This window comes from Lutjanus erythropterus, chromosome 12 (genome assembly GCF_056507025.1).
Source record: "Lutjanus erythropterus isolate fLutEry1 chromosome 12, fLutEry1.hap2, whole genome shotgun sequence".
NCBI classification, from domain to species: domain Eukaryota; kingdom Metazoa; phylum Chordata; class Actinopteri; order Lutjaniformes; family Lutjanidae; genus Lutjanus; species Lutjanus erythropterus.
The window spans coordinates 26,650,434-26,675,025 of NC_139328.1; the positions used below are offsets into that span (position 1 = coordinate 26,650,434).

Below are 24,592 nucleotides of genomic sequence, written 5' to 3' on the forward strand. Positions count from 1 at the left end.
GAGTCGTACACCCTACAATAAAAAAACAGGTGATGTTGGTCTTTTTTTTATTCATTACATTTAAATTAAGTTTTGCAGAAACTTTTCATAAGCATTTCTGTGTTTCCCGTGATGTCTAACATGTGCACACACCCGTAAAAAAACACAACACGTGTATACAGTATGTGGAAAAATTGCCTCTGGCCTGTGTGTATACGTGTGTGTGTGTGTGTGTGTGTGTGTGTGTGTGTGTGTGTGTGTGTGTGTGTGTGTGAGTGTGTGCGTACCTCCTTATAGCTACAGTCAGAGCCTCGGGGGAGCTGGCACAGGGACATATGACCTCTGGCTTTAGACCTTTAGACTGGAAGACGTTGAGGAAGGCGTCACAGGATGAGATCGACCCTAACGGACACAATTAATAGTCAGTGCAGACGAGGCTCATCACAGGGAGTCTTGATGCTATAATTGTATATAATTGTAATCTGAATTTTAGTTACACTTTTTTATGAGCATATGTTGTGAACTTTTCTGAATCTCTGAAAACTGGCCAGTCATACAATGTTCAATCATCTGTCTGCAGAGGACAGTAGTCTGGGTTTATATATTCTATTTTTAACTACTGGCCCAGGGACATAGTTTCCACTGGGGATGGATGTGGATGTTTTTGCTCTGGGTTTCATCTCTCATACTTTTTTTTTTTTCTTTTTTTTTTTTGCAAGCTTTCTGGACCACTGTAACATGTTTCTTTTTTTAATTTTTAAAAAAATCTGTATGTTGCTCAACCTGTGGCAAATGTGATTAGGATATTCTCCTAAATTTCAGACAAAAATGACCATTAATCAAAGATTAAACATACATTTGACAAACATAAAGAAAGTGATTTTAGTGATATGTTAGTGCATTAACAATACAACAGTTTATGCCATTTCTAGTTCTGTTGTTAGACCCCATTACTATGAAAAAAACAACATTCAGTTTCATCATAATGTCATATGAATTACTTGTAAAAGATTAATTAAAATATCTAAAAATACAGCCTTCTATAAATAGTATAGTGCAGTAGTCATAAACACAAATCAACACCACAGCACTGGACGCTACCATTAAATCTGAGGTTGGAGATATATGGTCTACAGAAGATGAACCCGTTTGTTTTTAAGAAATCCATGACCTTCCCTGTAGTGACATCCACACTATAAACTTTTACATTTTTGTAGGCTATATTCTTCCATGATTAACTAAATAGTTATAGTTTACAAAAAACTATAAAACTAGGTGTGAGAAAAACATTTTAGATAACTGAGATAAAAACAGAAAACTAAACTGAAACATTGTGTCCTTACAGTTTTTGTCTTTTGGTCAAATTTATCAACACATGACTGTGAGTCAATTGACTTCAAAAAGTGTTGTGTTTGTATTGTAATACCTATTCTGAACTTTTTAAATCTTATTTAAAAATATCCCCATGTGATTAAAAAAAAATCTACATAACTCTGGTTCTTACAGGGATTTGAACCGTCAGCCACCACCAGCATGCGCAGGGAGCTCAGGTTGATGTCTCGCTGGTCCCGGTGGGCCACCAGAGCCCAGTGCATGTCCCTCGACTTCACACACGCCACCTTGGCTACACACAAGACACACACCGACATTGCACAGATATAAATAGTCTGAAATCATTGTTATTTTGCAGATTTCAAAGTTCAAATATCACAAATGGCAAATTAGTGGAACAAAAAGCCTTTAATGTAACATGAAGCTAAAATAATTATGCAATAGCGCTGTTGTCTGTAACAAAAACTTGGGTGGAGTCTAACATAATTACACATAAATCACTCAGAGTTTGTCTCTGTTTTATCTAAACACTGTCCAGCAGGTTTCACATGGATCACAATGTAAAATACAAACCTACAGAAAGTGGCTGAAATTCTTCCTGGTAACATTTCTCACACTAAGATAAAACAAAGACTTTAGAATCATTTTATTTCCAAAGTATTTCGTTACCTTTGTACTGGCAGACTTTCTGGATCCAGGACAGTGGATTGACCTTCATGAGGGCGTAGGGAATACTGATGACGTGCATCATATTCATGACACTCTGATAAAGAGAGGCAGGAAATATGAGAGAGTTATTTATGTAAACTATTAAGTTAGGAAAAATTACAAGTAGTTCTGAGAACAAAATAAAAAGGATTTTCTAAGTTGCATTAAGAGAAAAATACATACAATAATGAGTTTAATTATGCTACTACACTTTAACTCGTCACATGAAATGATTGCAGATAAAATGTGTTTTTCTTACTGTCAGGACAGCATGCCACAGTCCTACATCCTTCTTGAAGTCTAATACATTCACTATGGTCTCAGCTGCAGGACAAAAGACAGACAGGGAAACAACACATTTTTGTAAATACAGCTCTACAATCAAATTGTCTCAGTTAAACAGTAACTTTTAACTTTTTCAACCTGGACTCTATTCTCATTTTTTTGAGTTTAAGTGACTAATAGTGACAACTTTTGAAATTGTTCCAGTATTGACATCCACTTAAAGTGCTTGTTTTTGCCACTGGCAGGCACAGATTGTTATAATATGTTTCTGACAACATTATGGAAAGGATCGTTATAGAGAGAGACTTTTTTGTTAAAGAATAAGATCCTTTCTGTTTAACCAGAAACAGCTGCTCTGGTCAACCTCACTGAACTTCACCACATCAGATGTTAAAATATCTAGAGAGGAACAAGAGGGAGGTCAGACATCAGAGAAGCAGTGGGAGAAACGGTGTGTACAGCCAAAATATTTTCAGATCTAACTTGGTGAACCGATTAGTCATTAGTCAGTAGAGTCTAGGTTGATTAATACCAAAGTTACCCTTTAACAGCAGTAATCTACACTTCTGACAGCCATCTGAGGTTAAATGAACTTCAAACTGAAGTGTTAATGTGTGTTTGTGTGTGTTACCTTCTGTGTATGAGCAGGACTGTGTGAGGGCCTGGCAGTGTGTGAGCATGGCTATCCTCATCACCGTCACACCGAGGACACTGCCGTCCTTACAGGTCTTATACTGGACAGACAGAGACAGAGAGACTGGGTGAGCGAGCGGAAGGTATAATTACTGCGTGCCTCAGGCTCACTGACTGACATACATGAAGAAGACACTGTTTACAGTGAATGAGGTCCTCTTGTGATGAGGACAGAACTGTAGTGGCAGTGCCAGAGTAACAAAGTCATTTTTTTTACCCCAAATGGAATCTTTAAACCCTATTTTCATTTTTTCTGGAATTGATCTTTTAAATTGAATTTATGTCTAATAATTCCTGAAAAATTCAGGCACAGCGAACAAGCCTGTTTCCTCTGACTACCTTTGTAATGCAGGTGGCGTCATAATAACAGCTGTCAGTCAATTGTGCAACTACAAAACCATGAAGTCTTTATCTTGACACACTGTGATGGCAATATTAATGTATTTTTGAGAATCAGTTGTAGTAAGATTGTATAAGTTCTATAAACCAAAATGTTATCTGAGTGCTGCAGAGTTGCCAGTAATCGATGAGAATCCTTCCAAAATAAGATCTCCTCTGTCCAAAACCATCTCCTCTGACAAATGACTGCTGGCATGAAAATGAACCACGTTATGGGGCTACTATTAAAGTTATGAATCATATTGAGACATTATCTTACAAGAAATGTTAGTGTTACTGAAAAAAGACTAATTTCTTTGAGGCACAGTAATTTCATCTGTCTGTGCCTGGGCCGTGTATGGCCTCGGTTAAAAACAAAAGGTCGATCGTTTTTCAATCACCCCCTCTCCGACTTTCATCATTTTCCTCTCGGCCTTTTTCAATCCCCGGTGCAATCAGGGAGACATTTCACCTTGTAATTACTGCCTGCAGCTTAGACGGACGTCAGGTAAATTCAAATCAACCAGACGAGATGATGCCAGTGACCGGCAGAGAAACCAGCTGCAGTGTGATTCTAATCCAAAGGACATGAAGCACCATTGATTTCCATTCACGAGAAAATAATGACTAGAACTACGCAAGTGGAAATGTTTCAATGCCCCAGAGAAGACACGCCTCAGTTTGTGTATCCGTGTGTGTTACCTCGATGTAGGCGGTGTCCTGGTTGGCGTCCTTGATATGTGGGAACCAGTCTCGAGGAGGTTTGGAGAGGTGTTTGGACTCTGTGACGAACCACAGCACCTTGGGCCAGCCTGGACACACAGGGACACAAAAATAACACCCTCATGTCTCCAATGTCTGGGAAAGCTTTGTGCCATGAAATGCATGCTCCGAGACCGTCCTCAGTTGCAGAACTCTGGGGGTTCTGGGAATGCTGGGGGGCATTTTATTTCTGGCTACTGTCCCATCCAGATAGATTTCCACAAATTCTGGCTCTTGTCTAACCAATCAAAACCATATTTAATACGGGACAGATTTGATTCAAAGACTAACAGAGGAGTGTCACTGCTCCAGATTTGAAAAGTAGGTGTTTCATGTGCAACGCCCCAGGCTCACAAAACTGTCAAACTAGGTAGTGACAATTAAAAATGATTCTGTCTGCATTGTCTATCTCTTTCCTCATATGTTCTTAGAAACACATTTAAGTGTACTGTTAGCTGTACCAGCTGCCCCTAAATCACGTGTGTTGTTGCTCTGATTGGTAGTAGGTCAATCTAATTGTGTCCAGTGGCATTTTGGTCTTCGTCCCCTCGAAAATCAAAAACAAACTGAGAGGTTCCAGACTAATACACATTTGTAAATTAGGCCAGGCTACTTTTTGAGTGGGCTGGGACTGGAACCAGGCTTTTGACTAATGCTAGGATTAGATTTAGAGTTAAGACTGAGGGCGTGATCATACTTACAGTTTGCCCTTTTTGGTTCTAAGTTTAAAAGTTGGTAATAGTTACATGCGTCAAACTCTTTTTATGACAAACAATCCAGTTTATAATTTCCAGGGGACAATGAATGTAAAAAGAACAGACATGTATGATACACAAATCCAGCCAGCTTCACCATCGACGACACTTTTGTAAGGGTTGTTGGGGTTGTCATCTAAACAGGCTAATCATAACCGTGTATTGGGCAGGTTGGCTCTATAGAGGAGCCCAGCCATATTGACTGCTGAAGCATTTTTTTGCGTCTTTGCTCTAATTAGTTGTAGATCCATCCACTTGCGTCAGAAGCATTTTGGTCTGCCCACATTCATAACGCCTCTTGAAATTGAAAAACTGAACTGAGATGTTTCAGAGTAATTTGTCAGGTTGAAATTGATCTGGTGATGCCGGGCTAGATTAGAAGGGAATAAAACATAAATTTCATAAATGCATTTGTTTTTCTCTTTTTTTTCTGTGGTTCACTTTACAAGTTTTATATTGTACTGCATTCTTGTATTTGGAGGCAATGTGGGGTTCAGTGTCTTGCTCAAGGAGGACTGAACTACCAATTATAAAATTATCAATCCCCTCCACCATTGGAGCTACAGCAGGTAAATGTGAAGAAAAAAAAACCCACACACGAGGTGTGGCTAAATTAATTTCTGAACAAATTATAATTTGATAAAAAACAGGATTGTGCTACATGACAACCCATCTATAGCCAAAGATAACTCCAATAATCTTGGCACTCTTTGCTTAATTGAAGATGCCATTAATATGTGAATTAACTGAAAACAAAAATGGTTCCAGATTTTTCTTAATTGATGTCCGGCATTTAAAGTCAGATTGCCAGTGGTTCCTGATTTCACAGATATATAAAATCCCATTTCTTGACATACCACTGCAAAGAAAACTGGTGTGTCATTCAGTAAAGTAGAAGCATGTGAATGTTTTTTACTTCTACTGTAATAAAGACAGATCGTTATTATTATAGCAATGATGTGTTGAGTGTTTACATGGCAGAACATGAGTGAATGTAAAATCCTGAGTGTGTGAGGGCTGTTAATGTCTGAATTAATGCTGCTGTTGCTGCCTGGGCAGTCAGACAGAAGAAACAATCAGCCATGAGACGAGTTTAAAGCCTGCTGATCAATATGAGGAGCACTCCACCTTAATGAGACACACACACACACACACACACACACACACACACACACACACACACACACACACACACACGGTCCTAAGTCTGTGCTGAGTGAGGAGCAGTAAATCTAGCGGCATTGTGTTGCTATTTATACATCCATTACTGAAAAGCAAACAGTGGTTATTAATCATGAGGAGATTCTCTCTGTTCAGAGCTGATGTCTCTCTGTTCTCCATTCATCATGCGTCTCCGTCCATCCGTTCTCTCTCTCTCCGCCTCCTCATCAGCTGCTTCCCATCGATTTACAACTCAGCTTCACTGACTCTCTCTCTCTCTTTCTGTTTCTCGTCTCTCTCTATGTCTCTCTATCATCCTGTCATCCATTACTCAGCCTCTCTGTCTGCTGCCATCAGTCTGTTCATTCATCCTGCTGAGAGACGCAGGAGAGCTGTGCTGAAACAAGAGAAGCACGGCGGCACTTTAGCCTTTGAACTCTGAGTGTGTGTGAGTGTGTGTATGCAGCGTACTGTTACTGTATGTATATCAGTGTGTCACATATGTTTACGATATTAGTGTTTTTTGTGTGTTGCACTGGGCTTATTACTGCCTTGTAACTGCATTATAACAGTATTTATGGTCCTTCATGTCTGACTGAGTCACATGTTGAACCCACTGCATGTGAACTGTGTGCACCGATCTTAGTGTGAAAAATAATGGTAACGCTTTATTTGAAGGGGTGTAAATAAGAGTGTTATTACACAAAAATCATGTCATGACACCTGTTATGAGCATGAAGAGGTCTTTATGAATGTTTCAATGTTGTCATTAAGTGCCATTAGGTCAATTTTTTACTTTGACATGTCAAAGTTGACATTGTCTTTGTTATGACAAGTTGATATTAGATGAGACAAAATTGTGTTTGTAACGACAACTTGACATTAGAAATCTTTTTAGTTCCATGTTTTAACATCACAGCTGGCCTTATAACATTTAATGACATCTTTACGACAAGTCCAAAGTGTACCACTTTACTTGAGGTCAACACAAACACAACCCTTCAAATAAAGTTATATCCAAAGAAATGGCTGCAGGTTAAGAGATTATGCAGTTACTTTACTGTTAACAGCATTTTAAGGTTTTAAAGGATTTAACGTAGCTATGACAACTGCGTGATGGTGACTATAAAGTTTGGAAGAGCCATCTTTGTTTCAGGTCATATGATCCTCTTCAACACACAAGCACAGAAAACTATGAATTTCAGGTTTCCACAGTTATTTGTGCAGGAAAGGGGGACACATTTTTGCAAGAACTGCCACTAATATTGGGATGTAGATTCTAGATATTTAACACAAGAGTATATGCTGCCATGTTGCCACAAATAGTGTGTGCACAGTGTGTGCACAGGTGTGACAGCTGTGTGTGTGCGTGTGTGTGTTCATGTGAGACCTTTGAACTGTGGGATCTCTCCAGTGGGACTCTTGGGTAACCCTTTATGGCAGGCATCACTGGTCAGAGCCACCGTCACTCCACAGCTCCCCAACAGAAACCCAATCTGCTGACTGCCAGCGTCCTGCAGAAAGACACAGGGATCAAATATGCTTAATCACCTAGATGCTAATCAATCAGTAGTGGCTTCCTGGTCCTGCTCAGCATCCAGGGTTCTGACAGGAAAAAACATGACAGTCCATGAAAGTCCTGATCATTCTCTTATAGACGAAGTTAGGTGTCTGGCTGTTGCAGCACTTCAAGGATTGAATAAAACTTTCCTGGCTGAATCATCAATACAACTGTGTTAGAAACTGAAATCTGCTTCTTCATTAAAAAGTCAAAGCTACGTGAAAGGAAAGATGTCAGCTACGGCTCTCAAAGTTCATTTTGGTATGAAAAATCCAATCACTAAACCCACAATTCTTTTGCACGCATTTGTAATGCAAAACTAAAGTTTCCTCTTTGTAGAAATATGCTAAAAACATTAAACAGTTTAAATGCGAGATTCTGTATCAAGTTTGGATGAAGTCCTGCAGAGCAATCTGCTGTACTGTATGTGTTAGCGAAACAATCATAGGGATGACCACTTCATATCAGCATACTTTATAAATACATGCCCATTTGGCTGTAATCTAAAAATAAACATCTTTTGTAAATATTGCTTATAGAAATGAGATACTATCCTCATAGGTTCATCAGCTGGTCAGTGGTTGGATAGTCAGTCACAGGGTTGTACAACAGAATCTTTTAAAAGTTTTAGTCCCTTTATGCTGCAAAACTAAAATTATTTATGATGGAGTGTGGAGGACGACTTGAGGAGCCTGAGGGAAGAAGCTGCTCTGTAGTCTGGTGGATACTTCTGTATGGTCAGACAGCAGCAGGGTGAACAGACAGCAGCTGGGCTGGGTATTGTCTTTTAATATCCTTTGGTTAAGTTACACATGTATAATTTCTGCTAGATTACTGAACTGGACAGTTCTATACCCTATGTTTTGTAACTGCAACACTGGATACCACTTAGACTAATCTTCCAGATAATTTATATATTCGTTAACACATTATAGCAGTGCTGTCCCCTGAAAGTCAAAGATTTGAATCATCAATTGGAAACCCTCCATTGAGTGAAGATTCTTCCAGTCGAGCAGTCTTTTTTTTGCTTTGTCAGTCAGTAATATGATACAACAGATAGAAGCTTACAAAAATGCAGTTTTTTATACGTATATAATTACAGTTAGAAGTTTCAGCTCATGTTTTTTAGCTGCATCATTGTACACAGAGCAATGCAACAGCTTGACAGGCTGTAAACTTTACAATCTGAGTTGCTAAATCACCACAAACCACAAACTAACTGTGATGGAAACAGAGAAGAGTGATAGAAATGGGGCGTACGTGATGCGCTGTCAACAGCCCCTGGGAGAAGCTCTGAACCGTTAGAGAAAGGGCAAATAATTTTACTTTTCTGACTGTGGGGAAATCTTTTCATAACACAGACGAAGAAGAAAGGCATTAAAAGGTGAGCCTTACTGGTAAAACATACTCATCACGGCTGATATAGGAGTCTAGTGTGGTGCTGAACTGGCAAAACAAGAACGGATCGTTAAAGATTCGTATTGATCGGCCAAATCTGATTAGATTGAGGTACAGCCCCACCTTATAGTCAGATGAATATATGCCATTGTAACCTAAAACATACAAAATTTTAAACATGGACAAGATTTTGAGGGGCTTTTTTTTGGCTTTCAAGTCTGAGAAGCTGATTACAACACTGTTCAGTAAGATGGATTTGGTGATTTGCAGGTGAAAAAAAACAACATGTTCTCACTCCCAACTCAGCAGCTTGGTCAGGGGCCCTTTGCTTCCACATAAAGGCATAAGAACTTGGAAAAGATCACAATTTGGGTTAAAATAATGTTAATGTTAATATGTTAAGTAAGTTCATTTATGTAAAGTGACTTATGCAAGTTAAAGTACGTAATGTAACTTACACAAAATAAAATCAAGTCAACATTGATTGGATGATGTTTCAACCAATGTCCAGGACCAGAGTCCAGGTCTCACTGATGAAAATCTCATGTTTGTTTGGCCTATCCTTCCACCCCACCTCCACCAAACATGGACCTCCTCACTCTTTATACCATCTCAGCTGACGTAGACATTAGATCAAAATATAACACATAAGGAAGTCTTCCAGAGATGACACTAGAGGGGTACCTACGTCATCACTGTTTGCAGCATAGAAATACTGACCAAGCTGCCATGTTTGATGAAATGGGAGTGAGAATGGGCTGGAAAAAGTTCTATATTATAACATTTGTTTTTACAGCACTCAAACTTTTATATTTCAAAATGTAGCAGGTCCTTAGATCATGTGGACATATTTATTGGCTTTAGAAGGGGAAATTTAGTCGTGGACAATAAAGACAGACTAGTCTACTGGATGTTGCAGAAACTTTGACTACAACAACTGGTGTGTAAGTAAAAAGATGCAACCTAAACTGACTAGTATTAATGTATGAAAGTTTTAAAATACAATAACAATAGATAATATTTGTGTAGATGGCATTTTATTGAAAAGACAGTAACTCTCTGTTCTGTCAGTGTGCTTCAGTGAGTTGATCTGCTGTTTTTCATATGAAAACATGATGCATAATTTAAGAAAAACTCCCAGTAAATTCAAAAGGTTGGCCTCCTTTTTTCTCATTTTGTTTACTTAAGTATGTACTTATCTATTTTTTATTTACTAATGTATATTTTTGTTATGTATTGTTTTTTGCAACCTTGTAAATTTGTGAAAAAAAAAAGGCTGGAAATAAATATTCATCAAAAAGCTTCTTTTTTGAAAGGCTGAAATACACAAAACCACTCGGACTTCCACTGACTCTGACAGACTCCAGTCCTCCTGATTCCACCCAGACGACGTTACAGTGTGTGCTCACTGTGATGACCTGTCCAAACTATGACTCAAACAAACCTACAACCAGCAGAGTGTTTCTTCAGAGACATTTGGCTCTGATTACACCTCAGCAGAGCTCTTTGTCCTCTGTGCTCTACCCTCAATGCCTTCTGATGACTCATGTTCCAATGCAATCCCCCGGTGAAGAATTAGCTCCATTGACTGGTGTGAATTAGCGCAATTTTGACTCTGCTGCACGTCCTCTTTTCAAATCGCTAATGCTGTTTGACGTGATGAAAAGAGATGAAATGGCAACAAAAACTTCTCTGCCGACAGCCTGAGGTCCAACTGTTTCTCAGACGACTGAAAACAGAAACTCTCCATCACTTTCTTTCTCCATCTATCAATCATCCATTTGCAGATGCGTTCACTATAAATGTTTCATCCTCATGTTTATAAATAATGTTATCTGGGAGGCATGCTTAATGTTTTGTGCAAATTAGGTGTATTTGTACATAATGTTTAGTGCTCATGGTTGGGTTTGCACCAACAAAACTAACAAAGAAGAACGCTGAAGCTTCTTTTAGGGACAATGCTTGTGTTTCACAATCAGACAGATTTCCATCTGCCCTGGATCTGGTTGGGCCAATCACAACTGTTTATCTAATATTGGACGGGTTTGATCAGGCAGCAGGGGGCGCACTGAGTCAGACTATTTCTAACTCTTTGAATCAAGGGTTCATTTTGACCAAACCAGTGTCGGTGATTTACTGGAACAGTGGACAGACAAAACAAGATGATTTTGGTGAGTTTTATTTTATTTCTGCACAGTTTAAATGTAATGTGTTATGATGATCTGTGAGGTAAAATGCCTGTTTTTGTCAGTGGAGTCTGCTGTCTTTGAGGAGAGTGATATAACAGCCGCGTCTTGTTAAACAAGACAGATCTTACTCTTTAAAAAAGGTCTTTCTCTGTAGTGATCCTTTCCATAATGGTGTCAGACACTTCTCAGCCTGTCAGTGGCAAAACAAGCACTTTTACACAGCAAATTTCTGGTGTAAAATATGTAGTGTAAAAGTACACAGGCTCTGTCAGAGTTCTTACAACAACTGCAAGAGCAAAATACCCCCCAGTGCTGGTGAAAGAGTTACAAGACATTGTGCACTCTGGAAAGTTCTCTGTACTGTGGAAAGCTCTGTCTACCTCCTTGTTGCTTCACACTGACCAGCATTTTCACAGCACATTTTCTACTTCTTAAAAGACTGTGGTGAGTTTCTTTGATTCATCTATTAACCTGAATGCTGCAGACGCAAGAATTTTAGAATAACTTTATATAGCTGTTCATCATACACTGGAAATAATTGTGTGTCTTAACCGAGTTATTAGCTGGCTTAAATGTGCGAAGAACTTTAATTAACTAATTAGTTAATGTCAAAATAGACAGTGTTGGCAAGGTAACACTAATGTTGTCAAACTGGACGGGTGATTGTGTTGCAGTCTTTATAACCTTAACATCCATAGATTCCAGGAAAATACCAAAGACTGCATGTGTTAGGAGCTGGCTAACTAAACTAGCTCATGTTAAAGACTGTTTACATTTTTCCATTGCTATGCACCACACTGCTATGTGGCATGTTGCATTGCTCTGATGTAGGTCTATCCAATTGCAACCAGAGGTGTTGATAACACCCCTTGGGAATCAAAAATTAACTGAGAGGTTGCAGACTAATTCTCAGTTGCAAATTAGGTCGGCAATGCCAGGCAAGGGACAGGTTATTACATAACACCTCTCAGTATATACAGTATATATGACATAATTTCATAGACTGCTGGACACAAAAGACACACAAGTTCGCATCATGAAAGCTCACCTTCCTGGTCAGTGGTACTTCTATTGGCACAGGGACGACTTCAGCCAGCAGGCAACCATAAAAAGCAGTCATGAAGGCAGCAGGGTCGTTGTTTGGGAAGACCAGCGCCACCTGTAGGCAGAAGGAAACAAGGAGAGATGTTAGAGTTGGGCGGTAAGAGGTATATCTGAAGATTGCAGAGTTATGTTGTCGTTACCATTGTTACCCAAGAAATAGATGGTTCTATCTCTGATTTTTAGGCAAAAAATTGTTTTTAAAATGTACAGATGGATGACGAATGAAAGGAAAAACCATCACAGCAGCTTCATCAAACCATTCAGTGAGCCTTAATGACCTGTGTGGCAGCATCAGATTCATTTTGTTCATGATTTGTCACCCATCTGTCCCAACACAGAGGTATTTTGTTGTTTTTGTGTTTCATGATAGAAAAAAATGCAAAGCATCAAAGAAGTCAAAAATCTCCCCAATAATAAAAAATGATGATCACTGATATGAACTGTCGCCAGTGAACCAGACGTTCAGCTGATGGGTCTTATCAGAGAAGAAAAAGATAAATCTTTCAGGGAGCATCTGGTCACTGTCTGTTGCTTGCTCTCACTAAATCCTTTCCCTCATAACTTTCCCTTTCTACTTTTGTTATGACATTGCTTTCTATTCTCAGTGAGTCTGCCTATCAACCATCACAACTTCCCTCTCCTTCATCTCTTCGTCCTCTGGCTGAGTGTCTCTTTGTTTATCATCCCTCTGCGTCTCCCTCTCTGCTTCAGCTCATTTCACTTCAGTTCAAACAGTTATACTGGCACACTGAGGTTATGTTAAACTGCCAAAACTGTTATGTAACAGCAGCAAGTATCATGACTCTCCTCTCAATGTAAAGAAAAGAGAATCAGACAACCTGATTCTAAAAAAAAACAAGGATACTATGCAAAAAGAGAGTGCAATGATTTGCAAAAACTTTCTGACCTATTGAACTGAATATAGTACAAGACAATCTGTTTAAAGTTTGAACTGTTCAACTTTATTGTTTTTTGTAAATATACACTCATTCTGAAAAAGACATCTAGATGGCGGCATATGTTGCTCCAAAACCTTTATGCACCTGTAGCAACAAAGTGTTTTACAAAGTGTTCTCGAGTTCATGTAATAATATCCTTTATACAATCATTTTGGTGCAGTTACTTCTCTGGATTCTCTGAATCTCTTAACAATATGAAAAAAATGAAATATGAAAGCGTCTGTTGAGAAACGTTGTTTCCACAGTTCAGCTAAAAATTGTCTCTACAGGGTCTATTTCCATTCATTTTTATGAGTTTATTGAGCTCTGCGGTCATTTCTGTTGGGGAATCGTGTCAGAATTTTATTTTATATTGCTGTCAGCACTCATTCCATTCCTCTTTTCTTGCTTGTGAATCATTCCATGATCATATCTATGCCATGAAAGCTCATCTGAGACATATTTCCTCTGCTATATCTGCCATCTTACAGCCAGGACATGAACATAACAACCAGATCCTACATGTTTCTATCACGTCACAGCAGAGCCTTTATCTCCTGCTCAGCCATGTTGGATGCAGTTTGGCTTCAGTTGCATGTTGCGATGATAACAGTGAACCCAAGCTTAAGTGCTGCTTAATAGCTTCCATATACAGTACTTGACTCTCTCTATGTGTGTGTGTGTGTGTGTGTGTGCGTGCGCGTGTGTGTGTGTAGGTGGCATGGGGTTAAAGGTATAAGCTAAGTGCACCTGAGTGAATGAGAGCGGTGTAATGATGCTTTAACTGGACTAATGTCGTCGTGTAGGTCCCACTGGAGCTCTTCAGGTTTCAACTGTAGATGATACCAGCGAGTGGAGGGAAATTACTGTTTGGTACTGTATATGTCAGGCTGTAGAGATTCAACAATGTCATACTGGACAGAAACATTTTACAAACGAATGGCTCATTAAAGCTTTTATTAAAATACCAGCAGATAGTTGACTTGATTTTTGCCTGATTTTTATGTCACTACGACCCAATTAAATTAAAATTCAAGCAATTTTCAAGCATTTTCAAGACACCTAAAACTAAAAAAATTCTAGTCTCTCAAAGCTTTTATCATCACATTGAAATTGTGATGCTGAGTGGAATGATAAAAACACAGAAAAATGCCTCCTTTTCATTTCTGTGCCCATGTCAGTCAGTGGCGGAGAGATTACTGGAAACCTGTACTCAAGTACAAGTGCTGTTACATTACTAAAATATTACTCAAGTACAAGTGAAACTACTACTGTTCAAGAAATACAAATGTCTTGAAAACTTGGCAACTCTCACCAAAACTATATAGGTTGACAGATGGCACTATCTGCCAGGAGGAAAAAAGTGTAGTTTTGATTTTGGGATGAACTGTCCCTTTTAAATTAAGCATTTTGCAAACTTTCAAAACTTTGTGTTAACTGTGTATGCTATATTTTATGAAACCATTAAGAAATACACTAACATGTAAACTCAAACATACATTTCAAACATTTCTTGCTTCTCAAAATCAAATCATGCAACTCATTTTTGATTCTTCACTGGGCTCATTTCCCGAGACTGTTTAGAGCTCTCATTCTTTCACATACAATTACACCTCCTATATTGTATTTTCATGAAATAACAATTGCTTTCTCAGCGTAATTAAATCTCCTCAGCCTTCTGAGCAGTCAGTAAAACTCACTTCTGTAATAATCCTTAACGACTCCTTCCTGTACCAGAATAAAAACTGTCATTTCGCTGTGTGAAACTTATTTTAACTTCAGTAAAACTGTGAAAAAGTCCAGTTTGTAATTCACACTGAGCTGGAAGAAAAAGAAGTTGTATAGTAATTAAACATACACCCTCCCAGCTGAGATGTATAAAACACACACTGGCATTGTGCCCGTCTTGACTTCATCCCCAGCCAAGCGGGAAATTGAGCTTAAAATAAAGATGAAAGAGGGACAACGAGAAGGAGAACAGAGACAGTTGGGGGTGTCACATGGCAGCAGACACATGTGGGACCATTACTGAACCCTTTTGCACAGTATGATCATCTGTTCATATGTGGAGGCGTATGCAGAGCTGAGTAAAGAGGTCCTGAGCGTGATGTGATGATTATACTGACAGGAAACGGAGGAAGGACTACACATGTCCATGTTTAACACATTGAGTAATGGCCATGTGTTGAGTCGCCAAGGACTGTTGGACAGAGACCAAAGATCTTGAGCGGTGATGTCAGCAAACTACACTGCTTGTTTTTGTCAACCCTGCTGCTCTGTGATGCTTTAAAAGCAGAGGAAACCAAAGAGGAAAAGGTAGTAGAGTACCGACTCTTGTTAAACTCTCTCATTCACCTCTGCTGGTCTGTAGCCTCACAGATAGTTTGCTGTGAAAATGAAAAATTACATTTGGAAAACAGCAATGTAGCTCATTCAGACTTTCTACTGACGAGATTTGTACTTGTAGACAGGTTCTGTGTGGTTCTGTGGATTATCCAGAGGACATTTTGTCTGGACTTTAATGCATCCATGTGGAAGCACAGCCTTTCTCACCAGAAAAAACAACCAGATAGGTTGTCTGTTTCAAGCAGCTTATTGCAACCATATTCACATTTATTGTCAGGCGGTGACCTCTAGTGGCTGTAGTAATTATGACGGCAGCAAGAGAAGAAGTCAGGTGGTATAAAGAGCGACAAAGTCCATGTGGTGAGGACATTAGGGTGGATGCATGGGTCAAAAATAGCCTGTCACCCAAGAGACCACTGTTAGTGGCCCATCTGAAACCTAAAGTCCACGTCGTTTGTGTCGATTTGAGAGTCACTGTTAAACAACCTATTCTGTTGATCACTGAACCACTGCTGCCCAAACATGTTGGTGTCCATATCAGGTCCAGTCAATGATATGCAGGACTCACTGACAGCTCTTTCCCCAGTTAGAGAAACAAAAGACCAATCACAGCTTTCTACGCAAGATTAGGGATGTGATCTTCCTACTGTATCAGCACATTCCCGCTGAGGTAGGGTGTATGGATGGGTCAAACAAACAACTTTCAACCTTTTTAACTTCCATAACGCAAGTTATGTTACGCAACTTGCATATCTTACATCACAAATGTTGACTTTCATAACTAACTCAGTTTAATCCCAACCGTGATCTTTTCCTAAACCTATCCAAGTAATCTTTTTGTTTTTATTTTGAAAATCTACATGGATGTTGCGTATTTATTATTGCTGACTTGACCGTGGAGCCCTGCACATGCAAAACCAACACTAGAGGGGTACCTACAACGTCATAGTTTGAAGTGAAGGGCCACTGACCAAGCTGCCGTATTTGATGAGTTAGAAGTTGACAGTAAATACCTTGCTAGCTATCTAATGTGGGCACATCCATGAACTACACAAATGGCCACCAAGATAACAACAAGCACTGATGAGACTGACACAGGCTGTTTTTTTTTTTTTTTAAGATAATTTTTTTGGCTTTTGCCTCTATTTGGGCAGGGACAACTGAAGATGTAACAGGAAAGGGGGCAGAGAGAGGATGAAATGCAGCAAATGGGCTGCAGGTGGGAATCTAACCGGCAGCTACAGCAGAGGACCAGTAGCCTCAGTACATGGGGCGCACGCTCTACCAACTGAGATATAGAGGCGCCCCTGACACACATTGTCATAAATGACTTCCAGAAATATCAACTCTCGAATAAACATATTTCTTCAATCATTGTGAAAAATTTTTGAGTAAGTGCAGCCTCCTTGTTGATTAGAATTTGGCAAGACGATTCATCACTCATTACTGATTGGTGAGAGCAAAACAAAACAAAATAATTCCTCCTTCCACATAGAAATCAGCTAACATAAACACAAGAGCAGGCTGAAGTGAAGTGAAATTAAATGGCAGTATGCTCTACAGTATAGATCGCTCAGTCAGTCAGTCCACGAAAATTTCAGCGCCCATTTGCAGCCACAGTTTTACCCCTTGAAAGCTGAAACTTGGCATGGAGGTCAAGTGTGTGTTCATGCCTCATTGCTACATCTTAAACTACAAGATTATGTTAGGCAAATTGCCTGCTTACTTAACAAAGGATTTTTTTCTAATTGCAAAACAGTCATAATCTCAGGTCCTTCAGTCAGATCACAGGCCGGCAAATCAAGCCCTGTTCTACTTTGGTCCTGGAATGATCAGCAGGCCAAACTTATAATTGAGACCCTTGTATCTTTATATAAATTTAAATAGCAAAATAATGAAAGTGTTACTACCAGCTGCTTCACACATGCCTTAATATTATTGCATTGACTATACACTGTATTATGAAATGTATTTTTATACTTATTGCTGCTATTGTGATTTGATTTGATGTAGTTGCTGCTATTTTGACCCTGTCTTTGCTTGGTCTCAGATTTTAAACTCAGTGTGAATATCTAGTTAAATAAAGGTTATGTACATGCCAAGTGGCTAAAAGGCGGCGTGTTAATGGAAGTGGCCTATTGCAAAAAGGTTAATAACTTCCTAATGGATTCACAGACTTGCACAAGAGAAAGGTTGGTCATGAGCCAGAGGAAAGTTGCTGTTCACGCCAAAAGGCAAACACAGGGTGTGGCAGTGGCCTTTTAACAAAAAGTCACATGATTTCTAAATGGATGAACGTACCATGAAAAAACAGTTTATCGTAAACACTTCTGGGTAGCCTCACTGGACTCAGCAGAGTAAATAATAAAAAATAACCATAAATAACCATTTATTATAGAACCTTGCAGGAGGTATCATTGGACTTTTAAAAGAGTTCCTTTTTCATTGGTGGGAGCTTGTCCTCCCTCCTAAACATAAGGCACGGAGGTCAAGTGTTTGTGAGGTTGTGTGAGTAAATGCATGTACAAATCTGGTCGCAGCTATTGCAAATTCATGTTTGTGTTCTTTGGTTTGGTTTTCTTTTAACTCACCCGGTCTCCAGGTCTGACGAGTGGTTCCTGTTTGGTTCCCAGTTTGTGCAGCAGGTTGTAGGCCACCTTCAAACTTCTGGACCACAGTTTTCCTAAAGGCAGATACAAAGAATTATTCAACTATATAAAACAAAGAAGTGAGAGGACAGGCTGCAGGTCTTTGTAGAAGGTTTGAAACGACAGAATCCAGTGACAGTTTATGATATTGGCCAGTTTATGAAAAAAGTAATAAAGAGATCAAAGTGTTGATTGTCTGGCAACCTTTTGGTGCCATGTGAAGAGAGCAACTTCTCTTTTTTGACTTTTGATTGTATAGTGGAACAAAGGGTGACATCATGAGTCTCCATATGTAAGAAATTACTGCCCTGACATGACACTCAGAGTTATGGCACGTTATTTCACCTCACGGGTGGACTGGTATGGAGATGATCACACAGATTTCATAACATCCAGAAAACCAAACCCACTTTATGACTGTGCTGTAATTGGATCCATGTACAGTGATACTTTACACACAGAGACACGACCACAGCACATCAGAGGAAGTCATATGGGCCACACCAGTATATAATTACAGTGATAAAGTGTTTTGGTATCTTGAAGAATGCATTTCATTTTAATTTCAGTGCTCACGCAACTTTAGGAAACATGAACAATCTTTTAACTCCTTTTAAAAATAAACAACTCAAAAAGTTTAAGAAGCAATTTGAGAAATACTATCACTTTACAGGAGGTGTTTGTGAAAGTGACTGCTGCTTCAAATATCATCCAGCATATATTAAGTGAAATAATACCATCAAATCTTTCCGATCAGTTTCATTTTACCTGCCAGACGGAATTGGCTCAGTTCATTAATGCCGTAACTCACAACAACAGAATCAATTTCCATCCTTTTTTTTTTTTCCTAATTCAGACTGGCAGACGCAGATATTATGCATGAGCGATCCAGCGTGAATTCCTCATTGTTTTTCACACAAAATGAGGTTTTTGTGGTGTTTGTCAGAGCTAATGAATTGAAGAAAATGAGAGCTTTGGGATCCCACAAGAAAAAATAGACTGTTAGGAGAGAAAAATGAAGAAACCTGCAAACACAGGCAGAGAAAGAGTGACTCAGTTACAGTAAGTGTGACTACAGTTTAGACCAGGGTCTCACTGATGGTACTGTCATCTCATAGTGTTCCAGTACTGAAAAAAATGCAAAATACTTCTGAAATGTGCTTTACAAAACATATTTTTGTAACAGTTTTAACAAAACAAATGCAAACAGCAGTTTCTCTACATTTCCTTATATATTAGTTAGCTGTGCACTGGACACAAACTCAACAACTTTTCTATCACTTCGAATTGGTCATTAATGCCTCTGAGGAAAATGGCTGAGCATTGTTGGTTCTGCTTGCCTTCGCCAAATTTATTTCAATTGTGTTCAATTGAAGGGTAGTTAAAACTTTTAAGAAACAATTAGCAGGTCAGATTATATTATATGTTATATATTATAAGGTATCTATCTAGCTTGCCCTGGGTGTTCTACAAAGAGCTCGATTATACTCCAAGGGTTTCATCTAGAACCCACACAGGGGGTTCTACCAAAAATCAGTTTATATAAGAGTTTTTTAACTAGAACCCACCAAGGCGCTTCTACTTAGAACCCTTTCATAGTCCAAGGGATTTACAGTATCTAACCTGCAGGAGGTTCTACAAAGAGCTCTATTATACTCCAGAGGTTTCAGCTAGAATCCACCCAGGGGGTTCAACCAATATTGCAAAAAATAGCACTTCTACAAGACCTGTGCACGCGTAACACGTTATTATAGGTGTAGGAACTACTGGCGCGACCCTGAATCAATTTTGGGATGAGACTGGTTTGAGACACCTAATTCAAGGGCACCTCAGCAGTAACCGTGGACACCCTGGAGGCAACAAGCAGCCATCCACCAGCTGGAAAACATGTTCAACAATCAGAGGAGAGGATTCCTGCTGGCATGTTGGAAAGTTTCTCTGCTGCTGAACTGCAGAGGACTCTGAAACAGAGAGCTGCTGCTCCAGATGTAATCAGAGAGTTTCTGTGCAGACTGTGTTTTTTTTAGGATGATAATACTCAGCCGACCCGTGTAAGACTCATCCCACGGCCTTTTGTCCTCTGAAACTGAGGAGAGGAGAACGAAACAGTCCATTCATCTAGTTTAATTTAATTGAAAAGGGTACTTCTATTCTGAAATGAGATATTCACCATTTGAGAGCGGCAGCCACTCTCAGAAAACAAAACTGCTTCTTTCTGAGGAACAGTGGGTCACATACTGAGTCACTGTTTGACAAATGGAAAACACATCTCTGCATCGGAGTGCTGAATTTAAATTGATGTTTTTTTTTCTTTACAGATAAATATACACTTTTTTAAATGAGCAGTTTCAGTTTGTCTTTGTGAGAAAAATTACATCAACCTTTGAGCAAAACAAATCAATATTAGATTTTCACCATTATTGGAATGCTTTTTCTTTGTGTCCAATCATTATACACCTTACTGCACTGTATTAATTGGTAACATATTGTTATGGTATGGCATGGTATTGCCTGTAGAAAAGAAAAAACACTGTTTACCACTTATCCAATGACAAATGTACACCTGTTCGAGGTTGACTATATACACCGATCAGCCACAACATTAATAAATCCACCTGCTTAATATTGTAATATTGTCTAGGTCCCCATTGTGCCCCCAAAACAGCCCTGACCTGTCGAGGATTTGACTGCACAAGAACTGAAGGTGTCCTGTGGTATCTGGCATCAAGACCTTAGCAGAAGATCCTTTATGTCCTGTAAGTTGTGAGCTGGGCTTCCATGGATTGAACTTGTTGTTTAGGCACTGGAGTTATACGACAGGACTGGAGCTGAGGCAGGAAAGTGGGAGAGAGAGTTGGGGGACATGCGGCTAAGGGTTGCTGGCTGGAACTGAACCTGCAGCCGCTGCAGAGGCCTCAGCCTACTACATGAGCTACCAGGGTGCTCCCCAGTTCTGACTCTTACGTGCCCAATACGTGCCCCACTTTCAGCAGTGGACAGGGGTCAGCATCAGGACTACACAGCCCCATATGCAGCAAGCTGTGATGCACTGTCCTTCGCCATGTGTTTCAATGAGCTAATTGGGCGCCCATGACCCTGTTGCCGGTTCATCAGTTGTCCTTCCCTGGAACACTTTTGTGAGGGACCAACTACTACATACCAGGAGCACCCGATAAGACCTGCTACTTTGGAGATTCTCTGACCCAGTCGCCTAGCCATCAGAATTTGGGCCTTGTCAAAGTTGCTCAGATTATTATGCTTGGCATTATTCCTGGGGATGTTTTATAGAAACTTCCTAAGCTGCAGATCCAATCTTAAGTGTTTGGTTACTACAGTAACTTGACTTAGAACCTGATTTTAGGGAAAGTAAAATTTCAGATAAACAGTTTAGTCAATGTTCCTATCATAAGTGAAGATAGAAGAAGTTCCCCAAAAACCTCCCAACATTTTATATTAACTCTCCTAACTATATGATAACTGTTAAACTGTCCTAATGTTCACTTTTCCACCTGTAGTAGTAGCTAAATTACCAACAGTAGCTAATGGTGGTTAGATTATTTTTTGTATCTCCCAAGTTAGCATTGTTGTAAATTTCCCAAAAAGAACATATTTGAATTCCTTGAACAATGTTCCTATCTCTCAGTCATCAGTCTTTAAGAGCCTAATGTTCAAAAAAAGTTGATAAGCAAAGTCAGATTGAGTTGAGTTTTTAATCTGAGATAGCATGAAGTATGATAAGATAGTATTCCCATATTTGGTTGAGATTTGTTTCTGTAATACCAAAGTGGGAAAAATCCTATCTCGGAGTCTTCCTGTCTTAACTTGAGACTTAAGATAGGGAGCTTCTGCTTCCAACACATAAACTTGTTCACTTGCTGTCTAATATATCCCAGCCTTTGACAGGTGCCATTCTAACAAGATGATCAATGTTATTCACTTAACCTGTCAGTGGTTTTAATGTTGTGGCTGATCAGCGTGTGTGTTTCCTTCAGGTTTTTGCCTACTGAGACTCTGATGAAGACACAGCAGTGCAGAATCAAAAGAACAAATCAATCAGCTGCTCAAGTCCTTCTTTTTTTTTTCCTTGGAAGTTTGCTATCCTCGAACTGAGCTCCATCTGATTCAGCTGCATTCTGCTGGAAGATGCACAGAGAATCCTGCTTCATGGGGACATCATAAGAAGTCCTGGTGAAGTCCTGTTGAAGCTGATGGCAATTGTAGTTTTTTAGTTTTTAGTTTTTTAAAGTTTACAGAAAACACTCCAAACAAAAGCAGATGTTCACACAAAGGATAATCAAAGAGGAAGATCAAAACACACAGAGCCTGAAAACTTTATGTCCTCCACATGCCATATGGAAATCCAAACGTCATTATCGATTACGTGATTTGGTGATAAATACCACCAGCCCTGCTGTTTACAGATCAAAGCTCCCTGAGATACTTTTCTCCTCGTTTGAAACTTTTTTTATGAATAGAAATTTCTCTCCTGCCAATTATGTGAGGTTATCTGCAGTGCAGCGTGCTAAGGGTTGAGTTTAAGGACAGCGAGAGGATTCGGTATCATGAATTCTGTCTGTTCTCGGGGGGCGGAGGACGACTCGACAGGAGGAAACAAAACAAGTTTGTCCTTGTCGGCCGACATCAAAGAGAGAACACCACAGGACTGAGAGATAAAGGAAGATAGTGAGAGAGATTGAGATTTAGATTCAGCACTGCACACCACACACACACACACACACACACACACACACACACACACACACACACACACACACACACACACACACACACACACACACAGGCTCACCATGTTGTTGCCTCTCTGGTGGAGGACTCCTGAGTGCTGGCTGAAGACATTTCACAGTCTGGTGAGCGCTCATATCTCCTCATCATCAGCTGCAAGCTCACAAATCAGTTTGTTCGCTTACACACACACACACACACACACACACACACACACACACACACACACACACACACACACTGTACGCCTATTTGAAGAAAGTTGATGAGATAAAGTTGTGGCCCTTTTTGCATTAATCCTCTGGGTTAATGATCGTGTGTGTGCACTCAGGTGTGGTACAAATGTGTATAAAGACCACCAACCAAAACAGAGGTGGGAGGTAGCCAAGTACTTGTAAATAATACTGGGAAATATCCTATTTTTTTCATACATTTATCTGAAAAATATGCAACATATGCAAGTTAGAGTTTGCAGCTATTTTTTTTATGTCTTATAATGACACAGATTCACCAAAAATTTCACCATTTTTTGTCTTTATATGGATAAATCAATAAATAAACTGCACACAACAAAGGAAGGAACACTTGGACAAACTAACATACCAAAAAAAAAAAAAAACATAAAACACTTGGAGCTGCAATGATTAATCTGTGGTTAACAACTATTTAACTGATTAGCATCTATTGTGATAATCAATCACTGATTTAAGTATTTTTTTTAGTAAAAATGTCCACTTTCTCAGATTTCAGCTTCTTAAATGTGAATATTTTCTGGTTTCTTTACTACTCTCTGATGGTAAATTGAATATTTTTGAGTTGTTGACAAAACTTTGAGGATGTCATCTTGGGCCTGAGAAGTGACCAACATTTTTCACCATCTTCTGATATTTTATGTACACAACAACCAATTAATTAATGGAGAAAACTATCAACAGATTATTAAATAATGAAAATAGTCATACAGGAAAGACTCGAAAAATAGGTCCAAACATGATATCTTCTGGTTTCTTTACTCCTCTCTCACAGTTAACTGAATATTTTTTGGTTATAGACAAAACAAGACATTTGAGGACGTCATTTTGGATTTTGATTGGAATCTTTCACCATTTTCTGACATTTCATGGACCAAACAACTAAATGATTAATTGAGAAAATAATCAACTAATTGTTGAACATAATTGTTAGCTGCAGCCATAAAAACCCTATATTAGGCTAAACAACTTCACTATATTTTATGTTGAGGTAACCCAAAAGTAACGGAAGGAAAGTGATCAAGTTATTTTACTTCAATACCTGGATACTTTTTAATTAGTAATTACTAACTGAATCTGAATACATGTTTAACTCACCTAACCCTAGTTTTGCCTTTGTGAACGCAAACTGGACCAGTTGGAAAATTGAAACAATACATGCTTTTCTAAACCTTACAAAGTAGTTTTGGTGTCTAGAACGAACCAAACTGTAACTGTTTCACAACATTAACCATTTGCTAAAAAGGCTCTCTGGCAGTATTTTATGCAGACATTAAAGGGTACCTTGTGCATCAGTATGAGACACCGAGGAGCATGAAAAACGGGATGAGAACATGCTGTCTTTTACAGTATCATTTTTC

The 24,592-nt window shown here is 39.1% G+C and overlaps 1 protein-coding gene across 6 annotated transcripts in view; it reads right to left on the bottom strand.

Annotated features, from left to right (window-relative positions):
- LOC146318082 (disco-interacting protein 2 homolog C) overlaps window positions 1–24,592 on the bottom strand; it is a 257,932-nt gene that overhangs the window by 41,986 nt on the left and 191,354 nt on the right. For all 6 annotated transcript variants that reach the window (XM_084731550.1, XM_084731548.1, XM_084731552.1 and 3 more), the window contains exons 9-17: window positions 18,181–18,272; window positions 12,250–12,360; window positions 7,444–7,567; window positions 4,078–4,187; window positions 2,936–3,038; window positions 2,279–2,343; window positions 1,981–2,074; window positions 1,484–1,603; window positions 267–381 (exon numbers count right to left, since the gene is read on the bottom strand). In XM_084731550.1, the coding sequence (XP_084587676.1) occupies window positions 267–381; window positions 1,484–1,603; window positions 1,981–2,074; window positions 2,279–2,343; window positions 2,936–3,038; window positions 4,078–4,187; window positions 7,444–7,567; window positions 12,250–12,360; window positions 18,181–18,272 (934 nt within the window). The remainder of the gene's footprint in view (window positions 1–266; window positions 382–1,483; window positions 1,604–1,980; window positions 2,075–2,278; window positions 2,344–2,935; window positions 3,039–4,077; window positions 4,188–7,443; window positions 7,568–12,249; window positions 12,361–18,180; window positions 18,273–24,592) is intronic.